Source organism: Sminthopsis crassicaudata, chromosome 2 (assembly GCF_048593235.1).
Source record: "Sminthopsis crassicaudata isolate SCR6 chromosome 2, ASM4859323v1, whole genome shotgun sequence".
Classification (NCBI taxonomy): domain Eukaryota; kingdom Metazoa; phylum Chordata; class Mammalia; order Dasyuromorphia; family Dasyuridae; genus Sminthopsis; species Sminthopsis crassicaudata.
Window position 1 is genome coordinate 481,463,680 of NC_133618.1, and position 17,562 is coordinate 481,481,241.

At 37.3% G+C, this 17,562-nt stretch overlaps 1 protein-coding gene and 1 long non-coding RNA gene across 3 annotated transcripts in view; one reads left to right on the forward strand and one right to left on the reverse strand.

The window, feature by feature from the left end:
* Positions 1 to 17,562, forward strand: part of LOC141553633 (uncharacterized) — a 49,144-nt gene that overhangs the window by 7,312 nt on the left and 24,270 nt on the right. The gene's annotated exons all lie outside the window — the stretch shown is intronic.
* Positions 1,549 to 15,189, reverse strand: DNAJA2 (DnaJ heat shock protein family (Hsp40) member A2). Of its 2 annotated transcripts, none has more exons than XM_074293306.1 (9): positions 14,718 to 15,189; positions 12,875 to 12,934; positions 11,776 to 11,999; positions 9,120 to 9,200; positions 8,868 to 9,001; positions 8,104 to 8,300; positions 3,015 to 3,159; positions 2,721 to 2,848; positions 1,549 to 2,392 (listed from the first exon to the last, which is right to left on the reverse strand). In XM_074293306.1, exons 1-9 carry the CDS (start codon positions 14,793 to 14,795, stop codon positions 2,204 to 2,206), a joined length of 1,236 nt encoding a protein of 411 aa, XP_074149407.1. In that variant the 5' UTR covers positions 14,796 to 15,189; the 3' UTR covers positions 1,549 to 2,203. The 2 variants fall into 2 exon arrangements, with proteins under 2 accessions (XP_074149407.1, XP_074149406.1); XM_074293305.1 differs by lacking the exon at positions 14,718 to 15,189 and adding an exon at positions 14,064 to 14,656.

The following is a 17,562-nucleotide window of genomic DNA, read 5'->3' on the forward strand; positions in this document are numbered from 1 at the left end:
GCTTAACTTAAATTAAGACAACATCTGAACTGGGTCCTGAGGGAAAATAAAGATGTAAATTAGTGGAGTGTGATGCAGCTGTGAGGTAGATGGTTTACACTTTAGCTTCTTAAAACTATGGTTTGTGACTCTTTATGGAGTTTCATACTCCAGGGTGATATAAAAATTTCTTGGGCAAAAAAAAGGTTGCAAGTTTAAGAAGCTCTAGTCAACATGAATGCTTTATTACTGTAGGAGAAGGTAAGATCTGGGAAAATTAGTCCAGTTTAGCTGGAACATCTCTCTGAAATGCATAAGGGAATAACATGAAATGATTCTCAAAAGACTGACCAAAACAATTCATGGAAATTATCTAAGGAGGCAGGCTGCTGTCTGTATTATTCTCATTCCTGATGAAATTGCAGATCTCCTAAATAAGCTCATGGACTTAAATTATACTAATAACTTGGAATTCTGAAGATGTTCTTTCATACTACTTTCCCTTCACCTGGGTAGGAGCTGAAAGAAAGATTACACTGAAACACTGTTTTATAAACCTTTATTGGAAAGGCCACAAACTTTTAATATTAAGTCACTGTTTTTCTTTTGTTCAGTGCTTGTGGGGAAGTAACCTTGGGTACAAAAATTTTGATTTCTAGCCAAGGCTGGTTTTATTTTTTGGTACAGTGGAGGTTGTTGGGTAATAACTTAAGTCTCATAGGCCCTGATTATTGTCAGGAATATTTCCCTGAAATTTTCACTCCTTCAGATTTTGCTAGACCTTGGAATTAATGAACCCAAAAGTCTTGGTTAGCCAGGCTAATGGATGGCATAACACATAATTCAATAGTTTGGCTTTGTTTTACCTCCTTTCCTATGTATCCCATTTACAGAAGCTATTAAATGATGTAATAGATAATTTGACTTCTACCTTTCCCCCCTCAAATCAGTGTGTTCAATGAACATCTATACGTGGGAGTAAAGGAAAGATCAAAGGGTAGTAGAAAGAACAGAAACATAATAACTTCAAAACACTTTTTACACCTTCATGTTATAGTTTTACCCGATTTCTCTTATACCAGCTTAACCTTCTTACTTTTCTAAAATACTAGTAACAATCATTGCTCCCCCAATTTCAAATACTCAACTGAAAGTGGAAGACAGATCATTATTAACTTACTTAACACTTATGAATACAGCACTGTAATAGGTTCTATATAGACATGGTTCTACTACTGATTTGCTGTAACCTTAGTTGAAGCCCTATAAAAAGGGAGTATAGAAAGGCATTAGCCTGGCCAGCATTGCTGGGAGGATCAAGACTTAGTGGTTATATAACTTAGATATCCTTGTTGGCTGACACACACTACAAAGTCTCATTTTTATTACCAATAAAGCCTGTTTCTACCAAAATCGAACTTTTGTCATTTTTAACTACAAAATGGGCAGGTGCTTAGAGCACAAAAACTTTTTACACCAATGGGTTTTTTAAAGGGCTGTTTAAGAAGCAGAACAAGATTTTTCCCCTCTCAATGTGTGTGCATCCCTCTAAAAATGTGACACACAGGATTAATTTCCATCAACTATTTTTATTACTCAGTTCAGAAACTTTCACAAGATGGTAAAAAAAAAATTAAAACCAAATCAAAACAAAATGAAAACCTCCCAAAACTTCACAACCACTTCCAATGTTGTTTTTCCATTGTTCCCACTCAGCTCCAAACCCATTGTGTGCAAAGCCCATTGACCATGCATCTAAATGATAGATACAGGCTATGAAATTCTTTATTCTATTTGTAGCAGCTTATGCAAGTGCAGCCAAATACAAAGCCTCAGGACAAATTGTACACAAACTTTACAATGTAGGAGTTGAATTTAAAATAGGAAACAAAATCTACACAAACTGTAAAAATCAAGCACGGATACCAGGTACTGAAACTTAGAACCCATGTGAAAGGGAATCTTTTCCTTTCAAGTGCTTTATTCTGCTAGAGAACAGTCAAAATGAAGATGTAAAGCTTTGTGGTTAGTTTAAATTATACACTCTCTGTAGATACTATAACCAATTTAAAGTTACACATACAGCAATAGATGTCCATCAGTTCATCTGGATTGCTTAGACAATCCAGCTAGATCGGTGAAAACAAATCAGGCAAAACTGGAAAGATATTTCCTCTTGTGCAACTTCTTCTTCTTCTTCTTTTTTTTTTTTTTAAAGCAATGTTTACTGGTGGGCACACTGTACTCCAGGTCCATGATGGCTACTTTCCTCATCAGAGCTGTCATTATAAGCCTCCCTCCTCTGACCACCAGCAGAGCCTCGAGTACTATCAAATTCCTGAAGATCTACCTCTTCTGTGTCACCAATCACACTAGGAACTTCAGGTCTAGCTGGAAGGAGGTCTTCAAGTTCCTTTAGGGAAAAAAAAAAAGTTATTAGGTTCTTAAGGTGACATATTCAATCTTCCTTTGGACAAGATCTAAATGGAAATGCTTTTTTTAACTTCTAAAGGAAAGAGATTACTGACCTTGAATGAAGCAATTACCAGGATAACATATCAAATAAGTAGAAACACCCAAATAGAGAAATTTTATGAGCAAATCATATCAATATATAAACAGAGATTTTTATAATTCTGCCATTATTGTAAATTCAACAACTAAGTTTCCAAAATTAAAATAACTATCATTAATCACACAGATATCCACTCACTACATAAATTAGTTGGTAAAATACTTACAGAAAGTTTCTCTGGGCTAATCCAGTTGTTTTCAGGAAATTGTACATCAAACTTTATGTAAAGATCACCTTTTTCAAAGGGATTACGATACTGTGGCATTCCTTCTCCTCGAACTACACGGACACAGCCTTTATATTTGAAAATCCAAAAAGAGAACTATAAATCAGTATGTTAACCAGTTTAACATGCTCCAGACATATTTTGCCTAGTTTTTTAAAAAATGAAACTACATATTGTCATTAACACATGAAAACCAGGATTACATCTAATTATTGGGTCTTTAAAACAAAATACCTGGTTCAATTACTTTGCCAGGTGGATATTTCACCACAATCTGACGGGCATCTAGGTGCTTAAACGTGAACTGAAATCCACATAGTGCTTCAACAAGTCCTATCTTGTGTGTCATATGTAAATCATTTCCATCTCTCTGAAATACCTGTGGATTGAAAAACAGAACTTAACTATATAATCAAGGGCTAGCATGAATACATAGAGATTATATATTGTTTTAAAAGTTGACCCCTTGCAAAACATTCTATTTCAATTTCCCCCTCCCCTAAATAGCAAGTAAACATAAAAGAAAAATTTTCTGGAAAAAACAAAAACAAAAAAACAGTAACAGTTGATCATCGCTCAATTTATCCTAATTAAGTTCCAAAAAGAAGTGGTTCATTCATGTATTGAAGGCAGAAATGAACAGCTCTGAAGTAAGGTATTGAGCAGCTATATTCACTATCATTTACTTTGTTTTTCTTCAGGTTCCCTGATCTGGGGACTTGGATAATAATTATTTGTTTAATACCCAATTGTCCAGCTAATCACTGAAATTAGGCAAGCACAGGGTGTGACACATTGCCTTACCTTGAAGGAACTCAATTCTGTGAGGGAGTTAGGAAATTAGAACTGGACCCGAAACAAAACATGAGCATGTAACTTTAAGAGTTAAACTGTGATACAGATTCCAAGTAATGAAGCAAATTAAGAAGGGATCAAAAAAGGCTAGAAAAGACAGGTAAAGAATGGACAGGATTGGGACTGGTTGAACACATCTTAAGATATAGAGAAAAAGCCAAGGCAAGACAGCTAATTAAGATGTATCTGGAGACATTTATTAAGAACACTACTGCATTAACACTTCCTAGCTGTGACCTTGGGCAATTCACTTAACCTCATTGCATCTGGGGGGGGCGGGGGAAGAAATTATGCTGACATAAAATTTCAAGATATACAAGCAGGTTGGGAGCACAGTGCATTGAACACTTCAAATCAGGAAAACTCAGCTCAAATTACTGGCAAGCCCTGGGCAAATCAATTAAACTCTTTGTCTGGTTTTCCTCATCTGTAAAATGAGACTAATAGCTCTTACTTTAAAAAGAGCTGTAAGGATCAAAAGAAATAACAAATTCAATTTTACAACTCTTGTGAATAATGAATAAGAATTTCTTAACTATAAACAGCTAGCCCTAAGTGGATAGGTATATATTAATTAGCATAGGGCAATTCAAGAAACTGAAATAGCAAAAGCCACATTTCTCCTAATATTTACAGAGCACTCCATGTATATTTTTATTTAGTCCCCTTCACCATACCTTGCAGATACTACAGATATTATGCCCATTTTACACAAGAGGAAAGATTCAGAAAGGTCAAAATGACTTGTTCATAGTCACAGAATTAAAGTGTCAGATGGGATTCAAATCCAGATCTATCCTCACTTCAAGTTTAGTGCATATACCACCAATGATGCTGTCTATTAAACATACTAAAATGATTATTAACGTATTTGAAATCTGAACCATTATAGTAATCCTTTAGGTTAGGAGATGGATTAGAGAAGCTCTCATTTTAAACAGAAATATGGGTGGTAATCAATTTACAAGCAAGCTTCCAAAACCCAATTCCTAAAATGGTTTGGAACTCTGCACTCATTTTTCCAAAATGATAGTTATAAATGGTCTAGTTAGTCTATAACATTAGGGACGGAGACTGGATCAGCTCTTCCTCTTCAAGTCTTATGTCGTCTGAAGAGCTGTACTAATATTTTATTAGAAATATGAAGACATCTTAGGAATTTGATTACGAATATGAAGACATCTTGAAATTAGTGGCAGTTCTTTATACACTACTTTATATTGCCTCTCATAACAGGTGAACTATGAAAAATAGAAAATATTTAGCTTTTAAGCACAGAATAAAATAAACTGCTTAGGAAAAAAATTATCTTGTATGCTAATGCTTTGGGAAAAACAGATTTTAAATTAGGGAATAGGATAGTGAATGGACAGGGATAAAGGAATCCCAGATTCTAGAGATCTGACTCTGCTATTGGCTGTATAATAACCATGGTAATCCTCGTAACAGGGCCTCAACTTTTTTCTTTATAAAATAAAAAAGATACTAGATTCAGGGATCATTGTTTTGCTTTAAAACATCAAAATAGAAGGTATACTTGCCTCCTCCTTCATGCTAGAAGAGCTATTGGTTTGAAGTGGAAAATTTAATATAGTTTGGGTTGAATAATGCTAATGTGAAAACCCCTTTGAGGTTCTGGTATGTTTAGGCACTCACTCTGATGTAAGGAAATTTATTTTTGCTTTTGCTTGCTTAAATTTTAGCTTTTGAACTTTTAGGTAAAAATAAAAGTATACAACATATGGAAAGTACCTCAAACTTGGATTTTATTAGTATGTATCTTCCAAAAAAAAAAGTTTACTTCAGTTTATTCTATTAGCACGGCAAACTGAGGAAGCATAAGGCATTTCTAAAAAATTTCTAAGAAGCAGCAAGGGAATCTCTTGGTCAAAGCACAACCTGCTACACGGATCCAAGAAAGCTAAATACCTAATACAGTTCTTGACTGTTTACACCCATTATAATAGATGCAACAAAAGAGCAGAATATTAAAAAACACATTTTAAATGTATATTATATATACTAAATGTAGAATGTATTTTCTGATGTTTTGAGACAACAAATTTGGTAGGGAATCATGGTAGTGCTTTAAAAGAGTGGTAAGAGATATCTATTCAATGTGCTTTTCCACAAAAGACAACTTGTGGTCACATCTTCCTCCAACAGAAACTATCTGCTTCTCATCTGCATGGGGAAAAAATTATCACTAAATACATTTTTTAAAAAATAGTAAATAATTCCTAAAGGTATTCAAGTTTGTTTCTACACAGGTCATCTTTTCTCTTTATACTATTTCACTTGGTGATTTCTTCAGTCCCCCTGAGCTCAGTTATTAATGCAGATGAAAATCATCTACCTATTTAGCCCTAGTCTCTTTGAGTTACAGTGTAGTATCACTGACTCAAACTGGGTGTTCTGTCCTGCAATCAAAAATTCAAAATATCCAAAACAGAACTTGATCTTTCTAACCAAATCCTCTCTCCTTTTCTGAATTTCTCTTGACTATTAAAGGCATTACCATTCTCTCTATACTCAGGCTAATCCATCTCACACATCTAATTTACGGCCAGAAATTATGCTACTTTCACAACGTTTCTTTTATGATACCTCTGACTACTTACATATCTACCACTCTAGTTGAGGTCCTTATGACTTCTCATCTGAATAATCACAAATGCCTTTCAATAGGTCTTTCTGCTTTACACCCAACTGCTAAAGTGATTTTGTTAAAGCACAGGTAGTTCTCATCATGCCATTCCTTTATTCTCAAATCTCCAGTGGCTCCCCTATTACTTAGAAGATCAAAATAAAAAGTTCTGTATTTGCCAATTAAAGTTTCTCATAACCGGATCCTTTCCTACAACTTACACTTCCAGTTTTCTTACACTTTAATTTCTCGATGGATTTATAATGGCCCACTTGCTGTGTCTTCACAATATTTTCCATCTCTATGCCATTACATAGGCCTCTCCCATGCTCTATCCCTTTACCAGATTTGAAAGAACGGCCAAAATCAGATACAGTTTACAAGACAACATAAAATTCTCAATGTAGCAGTGGTCAAAGGATAAAAAGACAATTTGCAAAGGAGATAAAAACTTAAATGACATGAAAAAATGCTTTAATGGCCCAGTAATTTGAGAAATGCAAATTAAAGCCTTTAGATACCTTTTTTTTACTAGAATAGCAAAACTTGAGAAAAAAGGGTTAAAATCTAATTTAAGATGAGGAAAAAGGCATGCTAATTTGTTGATGAGACAGCAATATGAAGTTTTTTTTCCCCTGTGACTAGATCAAAACCTAGAGCTAACCATTTAGAGAATAATTAACTCATATCAGAGTTATTACATAGCTATGAAGAGCAATAGCAAAGAAGGACATAAGAAATTAGACAAAGTGACATTCAACAAACGAAAATCAGAACCAGGGTCAAATAAGGTAAAACTTGTAAAGTCCTAAGTGGCCAAAGAACAGAACCATTTTCTCTGCCTGTTCATTAACTCACAGACATTTGCCTGTCTTATTAAAGGATAAAGTTTTAGGGTAAGATATGTCAACTTTTGATTTATCTGATTTGTTTTTGCTGGTTAAATTTACATTGAAACAAAAAAGTGCTGCTTTATGTCCTAGCTCATAGCATTCTGGTTTCCTCAAGAGGGTGAAGCTGAAAGAAAATATTTCAATTTTGGCCAACGGCTCAATTTTCTTTTTTTACAAGGCAATTTGGAATTAAGTGCAAGGTTATGTAGCTAGGAAGTGTCGGAAGCTAGATTTGAACTCAGGTCCTCCAGATTCCATAGCTAGCTAGTGCTTTTGTCCACTGCACCATCTAGTTACCCTTCTATTTTTTTTTTAACTGTTTTTGAACAGGAGGCAAACAAGGAAAATAAAGAAAACTAAGCTAAGTTTTAACAGTGCATTATATTCTATCATTCTCTTAAGTCAAAACCCAGGGTGGTCATCTTACCACCTTTTCACAACCTTTTTTGTTTTCTACTTTAGAGAATTGGTTAATCTAGCCCACCAAGCAAAAATTCTATGGTGAACAATCTGCCATTATTGACTTTAAAAGGCAACTTTCCTCCTACCTAGCATTGTGTTTGTTTCAGTCTAACAATGTAAACAGACCTCACTCAACCAGATATGGATGCAAGATGTGACAGCAGGGTTTCATTTTTGAATTGACTTAAAAAAAAAAAAAAAAAGTCCACGAAAACACAAAACACTTATTTTATATTATACCCTCAATTCAATATAAATTTATTAAACACATTTATCAATGACTTCCATTAATAATGATAACTAAACTGAGGTGCTAATATCCCATTACCTCAAACTTTACCTTCCACAATTTCAATAGAAACCATTTGTCAACTTCCCTTTAGGTTCAACCAAAATTACATGGCTACCATAGACAACAAAATTTGCTTGATGTCACACATCTAGTTATATCAATTAAAGAAATTACCTCATGCTCCTTCTCTTGTAGCAAAAGAACAATGTCTCCAGGTTCCACTCCTGGGGCCTGGTCTGCTTCCCCAGTAAATGTAATTCTCTGTCCATGTTTCATTCCTTTATCTACATGGACCTCAAGAATTTTCACTTCTTTTATCACCTTCTTTCCTTCACATTTTTTACAACGATCTTTCTCATTAATTACTTCTCCTAGAAAAAATTATGATATATACATTTTAAAAATATGCTATTCATGATCAAAACAAATTCTACCTCACCATGTTAAAAAAAAAAAAAAAAAATCTGTCACTAATATCTCTTTCAGAAAGTGGATAAGCATATTTCAGCCTGTAACCCTAGGTATTTTAACCACACTTAGAAAGTGTTACTTTGTCTCCATCAATACCTGTCCTTCTTGTAAGTAAAAACTAATTTTAAATTCTTCACTTATCTAAATGTTAACTATCAATTTGCTGTCACCCAGTCCATTCAAATAACCTTTAAAATGAAAAGAGAAATTATTCTAAGTTTTGTATACTTCAAGAAGAAAACAGAACTGTTTATCATTTATCTTATTGGAGATGAAACATCTCAAACCAGTTTAGAGGTAATAGTCATTTATTCTAGTGATGAACAGATCACAGAACATCTAATTTTGTCAGTACTAGGCAAAGAGGTGAATAAAAACATTGAAAAATAAAATAACAGCTATTCATTCCATTTGCTGGATTTCCAACCTTTTTCAACAAAAGCAAAGGAAAAGAAATGTAGGCATACCTTCTCCATTACAATCAGAGCACACAGATTGCATCTGCTGTACCATCCCAGGAGCCAGCTGTCTTATCATTATTCGCACACCTCGACCTCGACATGCACTACATTTCTGAACAGCTCCCGTCTTGCCACCTTGGCTAAAAATGAAGCAAATTTCTTAATGAGACTTAACAGAAAACCCATGGTATAGATTTTGTTATTAAAATAACTGAAAGAAATCTTCCTAATAAGACAAAAATAAAAATATACACTTACCCATTACATGCACTACAAAGAACATTTTTGCTAAGCTGCAGTTTGGTGGTCTTGCCATTATAAAGATCTTCTAAGGACACCCTGAAAATATTAAAGTAAGATTAAGCTCAACTTCTAGTATTGCTGAATCAGCCTCTAGCACTAACATGTTTTTTTCATATCCAATTTCACTAACACTTTTACAATAGAGAATTACTAAGCAATCCTTTTAAAATCAATCCAACTGATGTTTTATTGTTTATTGTTGTAGCTATACTATGAAGCTGATTTTCTTATAGGTGGACCCCTCATATATCAGAATATAAAGCCCAGCTTTCTGGGTTTTGTTCTTTTAAATGCACTGATAAGACTGTTGAAAAGAACAAAATTCTACTATGGGTTGGAGCAGAAGTAGAGGGTGGGAGAAGCTTAATGTGTGTTCTTAAGTCCTTAGTATAGAGGATACAGTCACCCTCCAGATTAAATAAAATGTTTCTAATCCTTTTCAACAAAAGCAGAGTGGAAGAAAAAGGCATCCTTTCTCGATTGCAATTGCAGAACACACTGCAGATAATATACTATCACTAGAGCCAAAATGGAATCATTCTGTGTCTGAGCTATTCCAATTGTTAAGTTAAATGAGGGTAAGCTCAAAAAGTCCACTGTAATCTATGTGGCTCCAGAGCATTAATTCCACCTTCATCTTTCTTGCAACCAGTCCTCTTCTAGCACCCTTAATGGTAAGCAAATCAATACTCTCATTGCTTCTGGGAGGAGCAAAGGAATGGAATCAGGGCACTCTTCTCACATTCCAGTAGCTTCCAAAAACCAAAACATTCCTTGGCTACTAGTGCTCATTAGAATGTAAATTCCTTGAGGCCAGAGATAATCTTCAATTTTTATTTTTATTTTCAATTAGCACAGTGCTTGACAAAAGTAAATTTTTACTAAATGTTTTTCACTCAAGTAATGGAAGAAACCTTTGAAAATTACAATAAATATAACTTCAACAAAAGAAACCCTCAAGTTTCTCATTCTTTATTCCAGCAAATTTCAAGCTAGTATTTTTAACAAACATTACACACACACAAGCTGAAAAATTAATCACTCTGCAATTAATTTAATGATGGGATAGGCAAATGCTCACAATGGAGGATTTATCTGAACCCATGCTAGAAAACTTTCTAGCTTGACAGAATCTGCTAGAGTCACACTATTTGGAAAAACTAGGCTGGAACACCATCACAAACCCCAATGAAAAAAGGAGTTTAACTCAAATTTATCATTAAGCTCTACTTGCATGTAAAGGGGCCTAAGACATTCTAGGATAAAACACTGAGTAACATTTCCAATTAATGACATCTCTCCAGCTCAGAATAATATTTTACATTTGAAAATATCTAATCTAACCTAATGGTTTAAAGGTAAATAAATGTACTGTATGTGTTCATGTTCTTCTAGCTCCAAAAGAGCTTCAAATAGAGAAAACTAATCATCTTAGATGGTACAAAACAATCCTAGTTGAAAACATACAGACCCAAGGTTTGTTCTAAAAAAATATGAAGGAACCATAACAGTATTTATAGTCATTTGGAAAAAACAAAAACAAAACCTCAAACCTCACAGTCCTCCACATTACCTTAATATCACAACTAAATAAGATAATACAAAGAAACTCTAGTCTCAAACTTGGAAGATGTACAGATATGAAAATATGAATTAAATCCATACCTCCCTGGAATAGAACATTAAGTTTTCCCACAGATTAAAAAAGGGAAAATACATTTTTTTAAATCCCAGTAGTTCTGAATATAAAAGTGATTAAGTTCATAAAGGATTTCATTTTTTATTCAAATGTGAAAGCTAGGTAGTTAGAAATACTAAGAGTACTTAATTTTCTGAAACTAAGGAATTCTTCAAAGTTACTGTTAATCCATATAACATTTAATAGGTAACAAAACTTCCTATGTTACATAATGTGAAACAGCCATTTTCAAATCTTAGAGGACTTCTAGGTTCCAAGTGCAAGATCAAGGTCAGAGACTGATCATATGCTGGCAGATTAGTATAGGCTAAAAGCCAATATACTCCAATAGAAATTTAGGGTCTTATGCTAAGGAATCAATCCAATTTTACTTGCAAACAAATCTACTGCTTTATATGAAAGTCACTGAATTTGATGGGTTCTATCTAACCAGAGTTAAAACAAATATTTAATTACTTCAAAACAGAACAGCTTTGAAGATTTGTCATATAACAATCAGCCTCAGAAGCACTTCACAAAGCACCTTCCAAAAAAGTGACATTAAATTAGGCCAAAATCATAACTAAAGCATAACCATGTGACTTGTATAATAAAACCAGTTTCATGGAAGATCATAAACAAAAATATTTTTTTCTGATACACACCATGCCACTTGGCACCTTCAATACTCAAAATCATGAACTGTTTAGGCTTTCAACCCAGAAAGTGTAGGCCAATGGACTTGAACCTAAGCATTCCTCTCCCTGAAGTTGAGTTCTCTATCCCCTGCTGCCTCTTCCTAAAACAAGCATGTGGTACAGGCATACAAAATATTGGCAATTCTAAAACTTCTATAGAATTAATTTTAATTCTCAATAAATACATTAATTTATAACAACTGGATTACAAAAAAAAAAAAAAAAAAATACTCACTTGAGTGGATGCATCATGTCCTCACCTCTTCTTCTACCATTTCGACTTCTATTTTGATTACCCATAAAACTGAACAATCCTCCACCAAAAATGTGAGAAAAAATGTCATCCATGCCACTGCCTCCACCACTACCTTCTCGAAGGCCTTGCTCTCCATACCGATCATATAACTCCCGTTTCTCGGGGTTTGATAAAACTTCATATGCGAAACTGATTTCTTTGAACTACAAAAGAAAATTTTAAAAATGAATTTTAGTGCTAGAAGAGACTTTAGATTTCCTCTATTTGGCTGACTAGATAGGGCTAGAGGGTGGATCTTCTACTTTTTTCAGGGCTCTCTGATTTATGAGATTTCTTTCTCAGACTTTTAGAAGAGGAAAAAAGTCACAATTAATTCTCTAATATTCATTAATACTAAAAATATTTTCACTTAGTTTTCTATTTTCCCACTGCAGCGAATTATCCTCTTGATTATATTTTGGTTAGGCTAACATTAAAATCTGTTTATATTGTCTAGCCATACAGTGGGTACAGCAATCAACCTCTAATTTAAAACCTGCTGCAGTATAAACAAATATTGTCCATCTAAATTTATCACATAGGGAAATAATGTTCAGTCATATAATCCAATATTGAGGAAACTAAGCCCAGAAAACAAGTGACTCACTCAAGGTCACAACATATAAATCTTCCCGTCATCCTATGATGTCTTTCTGTACTTTTGCTTGGGCTGTTTCTCATTTTAGTAATTGTCTTTCCCAACCACTGATTTACAAACCAACCCTTTAATGTCCAAAGCAAATATCAACTCAAGACTTCCTTCCTTCCCTTCAGCAATTACCTTCACCCCAATTCAGAACTATTAAGATACTTTCCTTGCAATTTTCATATACTTAGGCGTTATTTTATATTAGTTATTTGTATATGTATATTTGTATATGTTGCAGTCCCATAAAGACTGCAAATGCTCTAAGGGCAGGGATTTACTTTATGAAGATGATTTAGGGGAGAAATCCAAAAATTTTGTGCATAATAGTCTCCAAAAGTAATCATAAAGCGTAAACATGAAATACCTTGTAAAAGACAACTAAAAACTTACTTTGTCCCCAGCATTTGGATTCTTATCAGGGTGGTATTCCTTGGCCAACTTTCTATAAGCCTTTAAGAAAGGACAATAAAGTTATTCACATAAATAGCTTAAAAGACTATACACTTTTTTCAATAAGAATTTGAAGTGTTAAAAAAAAAATTCATCAAGCTTATATCCTAAATTTATATACCTCCTTTCCACCAGGATACTTTATTTAATAATTTCAGTTTGAATATGATTTGCTTATGTAGCCAAAACATCCCAGTTACAATTATTGCTTTAGAGTTAAAAAAAATGAGATACAAATAGTGAGAAAAAAAATGGAACATTGTTTCATACCCTCACTTATTCTTGAGTATTTTATTGAAAAGAATCAAGCAAAAAGTTTTCAGTCATTTATATATGTGCTAGGAATTAATGAATATTCAGAGCGGATGGTAAATAAGCTCTAGTACAAGTGCGAATCCCCGGCCAACTACCCAAACAGGAACGGGGAAAAACGAAACTACTAAATAGGCGTACAACTTGTTTTCTTACAGGAATACTGTGGATAATTAAGTCATATTGCGCTCTTTGGCTTGACTGAAATGGAAATACATGCTAAACTAAAAGATTAAACACAAATTTTACTAATGCCTTCCTGCAGAGAAATGAATTATATAATAGTAAATCACTTCCGGTAAGGTGACAGGAAGCCCATTTTCAGAGATTTTACTCCCAGCAGTCCTCTGCCTCACTGCCAGGGTTCCGTTTCAGCTAGTTCACAAATTTTGATATTATGTCCAAAGAATGCTGTGAAGATTAATCAAATATCTTAAGAATTCTGAAATTGACAGATGAAAGACCGAAGCACTACAACGAATCAGGATCTTCCATTTCTTTCTTTCTTTTTTTTTCCTAAGGGAGGGCTCTCTAGTGTTTACTTCAGACCAAGTAGAACCGACACTTAGCCCAGGCTTCACAACAATGCAGCCCAACGTGTCCATGTGCTACGCCCCAGGTTAGTCACCCATGCCGAGGAGGCATGTTATGAAGTAGCAACAGCGTCCACGAAAACAGTTCTCACACGCACAGCTGCTCCAGTGCCAACAGGAGCTCGGGCCGGCTTTTGCCGGGAGCTTTTTCCTAGCACCGGCCCACAGGAGGGGCAAGGGCTTCAGCCACTGATGACACAGTGGAAAGATCCTTCTCAACTAACCTTCTCTCTGGTCCCAATGCACACATCCCTTTTATCTGTGGCTGCTTTTCTAAGAAGGGGGTAAAAGCCGGGCCGAGGATGCACCCCTGTGCCTTGGTTCAACCTGTTCTTCCAGGGGTGGTGACCTCGGCACCGGGATGCGAGGGAGGTGGGGCGCTTTTCGGGGCCGGCCACAGGGCGGAGGTTTCTGCGCCTGGGCCTCGAGAGTTTTCCTTGTTTAGGGGAAGGTACAGCATGAAAAAGCAAGTAGGAGGCCCCAGGACGTTTCCCCAGGGAGACCCGGCCTCCATTTCCGCCCGGCATCGCTGCTCCCAAGGTCAGCAGGATGAGTAGGATCGGGGGGGTGGGGGTGGGGGAGCTACCGGTGCGGCGGCAGCAGGAAGCCGAAGGAGGAAGGGAGCCGCCTGGAGGCCGAGGCCCGGGCGCCGCATGTGGGCCCTAGCCAGGCCTGCTCCGCTTTCCCCGGCAGGCCCCGGTGCGGCCCCAAACCCCGTACGCCGTACAACTCCTCCCGCCTCTGGCCCCTCGCCCCGCTGGGGGCTGCCCAGCTCTAAGCCTGCCCCGCGCCTCAGCCTGAGTCCCGACCCCGCGCCGGTCGGCCGGCCGGTCGCCCGCCAGCCGGCTCCGCGCCGCACCGCCCGCGCATGCCGCTACCTTCTTCAGCTCGTTCTCGCTGGCGCCTGGAGGAACCCCGAGGATGTCGTAGAGCTTTGTATCGGCCACGTTCGCCATCGCGGGGCAGAGGGCGGGAGACTGCAGAAAGCGGCGGCGAACCCGGGCCCTCGAGCGGCAGCAGCGGCGGCGGCTGAGGAGAAGGAGACGCGAGAGGTGGAGGAGGGAAGAAGAGGAGGGGTTGAACCCTGACCTCACGTATAACGTCGCAAGCCAGCTCCGCCCCCCTCGGTCGCTGGACGCTGCAGCGCAGCCCCGCCCCCCATCTAAGAGACTTGGAACCAGCAGTTGCGGGGTTAGTTTAGCGGGGCTGGCAAGGGAGGGGAGGGAGGGGGGAGAGGAGGGAAGGGAGGAAAAGGGAAGGAGCAGAGCGGAGCGGAGGAGAGCAGAGGAGAAAGGAGGGGAGGGGAAGGGAGGGGAAGCCGGCTTGTGGTGGGGCACTGACTCCTGACGTAGAAGCGGAAGATATCTCCAAGGTTTCTTTTTTCTTTTTTGTTTCTTGGTTGTGCGAGGAAAATAACTAAGGAAAATGTGACGTGGACTTCAGGCCTCTCCGACTCGGAGATCCCACGTCATGTCGCGGTGGGGGACTTTGGAAACTGCGAGGAAGACTTGCCCTCTCTATTTACAGCCAGGGAAACTGAGGCTCAGAGAAGCGATTGGCCCCTGCCGGACTCCTCCCAGTGTGTGGGTTCTTTCGGCTGGGGGCGTTTTAGGGCGCTCTCCATCTGCCCTCGAATCCTGGACTTTTGTCCCCGCGGGACATCACTGACCGGCAGTGGCCAGTGCTCTGGCCCCGCAGCTGGTGTAAAGGCGGGGCTCCCTCCCTGACTGCTCGGGCGGCCCCGCGTTAGTCCGGCCCCCGCCACTGTCTCTCCCAGTGAAGCTGACTCACTTAAATGTTTAAGGGTCCGTTCTGTGGGACGTGTTACCTCTGGCCTAAGGGGAGCCCCCTGTTCCTTAGTCGGCATTTTCCTCTGTCTTCCCCACACCTCCTTTCCCTCTTCCCACACTCACGCCCCAGTCTTTGGGCGGCTTTCTTAACCCCCCCCCCCGCCCCCCTGCCTGCTGTCTGGTTTTTCTAACCTTCTGGCAGAGTTAGTTTCTATTTCTCGCTACTTTCAGTTTGAATAGAGATGGATTGTTTTCTATGGGACTTAATTTTACTTTTTTTTTTTTTTTTTTTTTTTTTTTAATTCTCTCCTCATATTGATTCAGTTTTGTTTGCATTAAGAAAAAGTGAGGAAATACTTTCCCAATACTTGAATTGCTGGTTTGCTGATTGTAAAACATTCATGACTTAAGGGTAGTTACAGGTAATCTTTTTTTCCCCCTCTGCTTCATTGTAGCCTACTTGGTTATTTGTGACTAATATGCCAACGAGTCTCCCTCCTCCTTTTCAGTTGTAGACACTGTGATCCACTTCAGTGAGCCCCAGGTCGGTTACCGGGTACCACGTCAAGCCATTTACACACTAATCACAAAATTTTCCAACTCTTTACTTTTTATTCTGAGGTACCTTTAGCCTGTGCAATTGAAGAGAAAGGCCTTTATCTCACTTAGTTTCTGGCGTTATAAAATGCTGAGTCACCGTGCAGCTGAGATAGTTCCGCAAGTGATTTAAAGTGCAAGTTTAGAGTCATTTCCGATTTCTGCCAGGTTTATTTTGTTGCTTCATTTCTTTATGTATTTATTTAGAGAATGGGAATGGGAAGGAAAAGGAGGATATCACAACATTTGCAAAACGTTTGCTTAGAATTTTGGCCCCTGAAGCATTTAGTGCCGAAATTACTTATTCCCAATTAGTCCTGGACTGAAAATAATGCTGCTTGTGTTTAAGCAACATTTCTAATATCACACAGCTAGGAAATCTCAGGAGCTTAATTTGAACACAGGGCTTTCTGATTGTAGGTTGGGAACTCAATTCATAGTGATTCCTATCTATTTGTGGGCTATTTCTTTATTCCTAATTTATTTATAAAGTTTTACAAATCTTAAAGCAATATTTACGAGTTTTCATAAGTGATTTCAGACTAACATTTTTTAAAATGGAGTACAGAATAGTGTCGGTGTTTCAATGAATTTTTTTGTCCTAAATACAAGACTATTGATCCAAGGCTGTGTTTTTTACCATGAATGGGAAAGATAGAACAATATCTTTTTTTTTTTTTTTTTTGCCTCTTGATCTCTTGCTGCAAAAGTTACTTTGGCAATGCCAACTCAAAAAAAAAAAAAGATTGCAAAAATTATAGATAGTAACAATGATTTTTATGTCTCATTAGCTAAATTTGACCAAAGATTAAACTATAAACTTATAGTCATTAGGTTCTCAAAAGCTCATTTTTAATCTTCAGGCCAATTAATGGTGTATGCTTTAGTCAACTCTTTTAAAGTACTAGATTTATGATCCTAACCAATTTTCTTTTTCTTTTTTCTTTTTTTTCCTGCTGAGGCAATTGGGGTTAAGTGACTTGCTCAGGGTCACACAGCCAGGAAGTGTTAAGTGTCTGAGATCAGATTTGAACTCGGGTCCTCCTGACTTCAGTCCTTGTGCTCTATGCACTTGGCCACCTAACTGCCCCCATCCTAACCAATTTTCAAAAGAATTGAAGAAACTTTTTGGTTGTGTCAGTGTTAGAGAATAACATTTTTTTCTATATAATATTAATTATAATAAAATCAGGATGAAATTGCTGGTCACAGAGTCTCAGGACTTAGTAAAGGGTCTTGATCCATTGAATGAAGGAATACCCATTCTTAATTAAATTAAAGATCCTTGGAGTCTTGAAATAAGAAAGAAAATATTGGTTTTTAAATTTAAACTAAG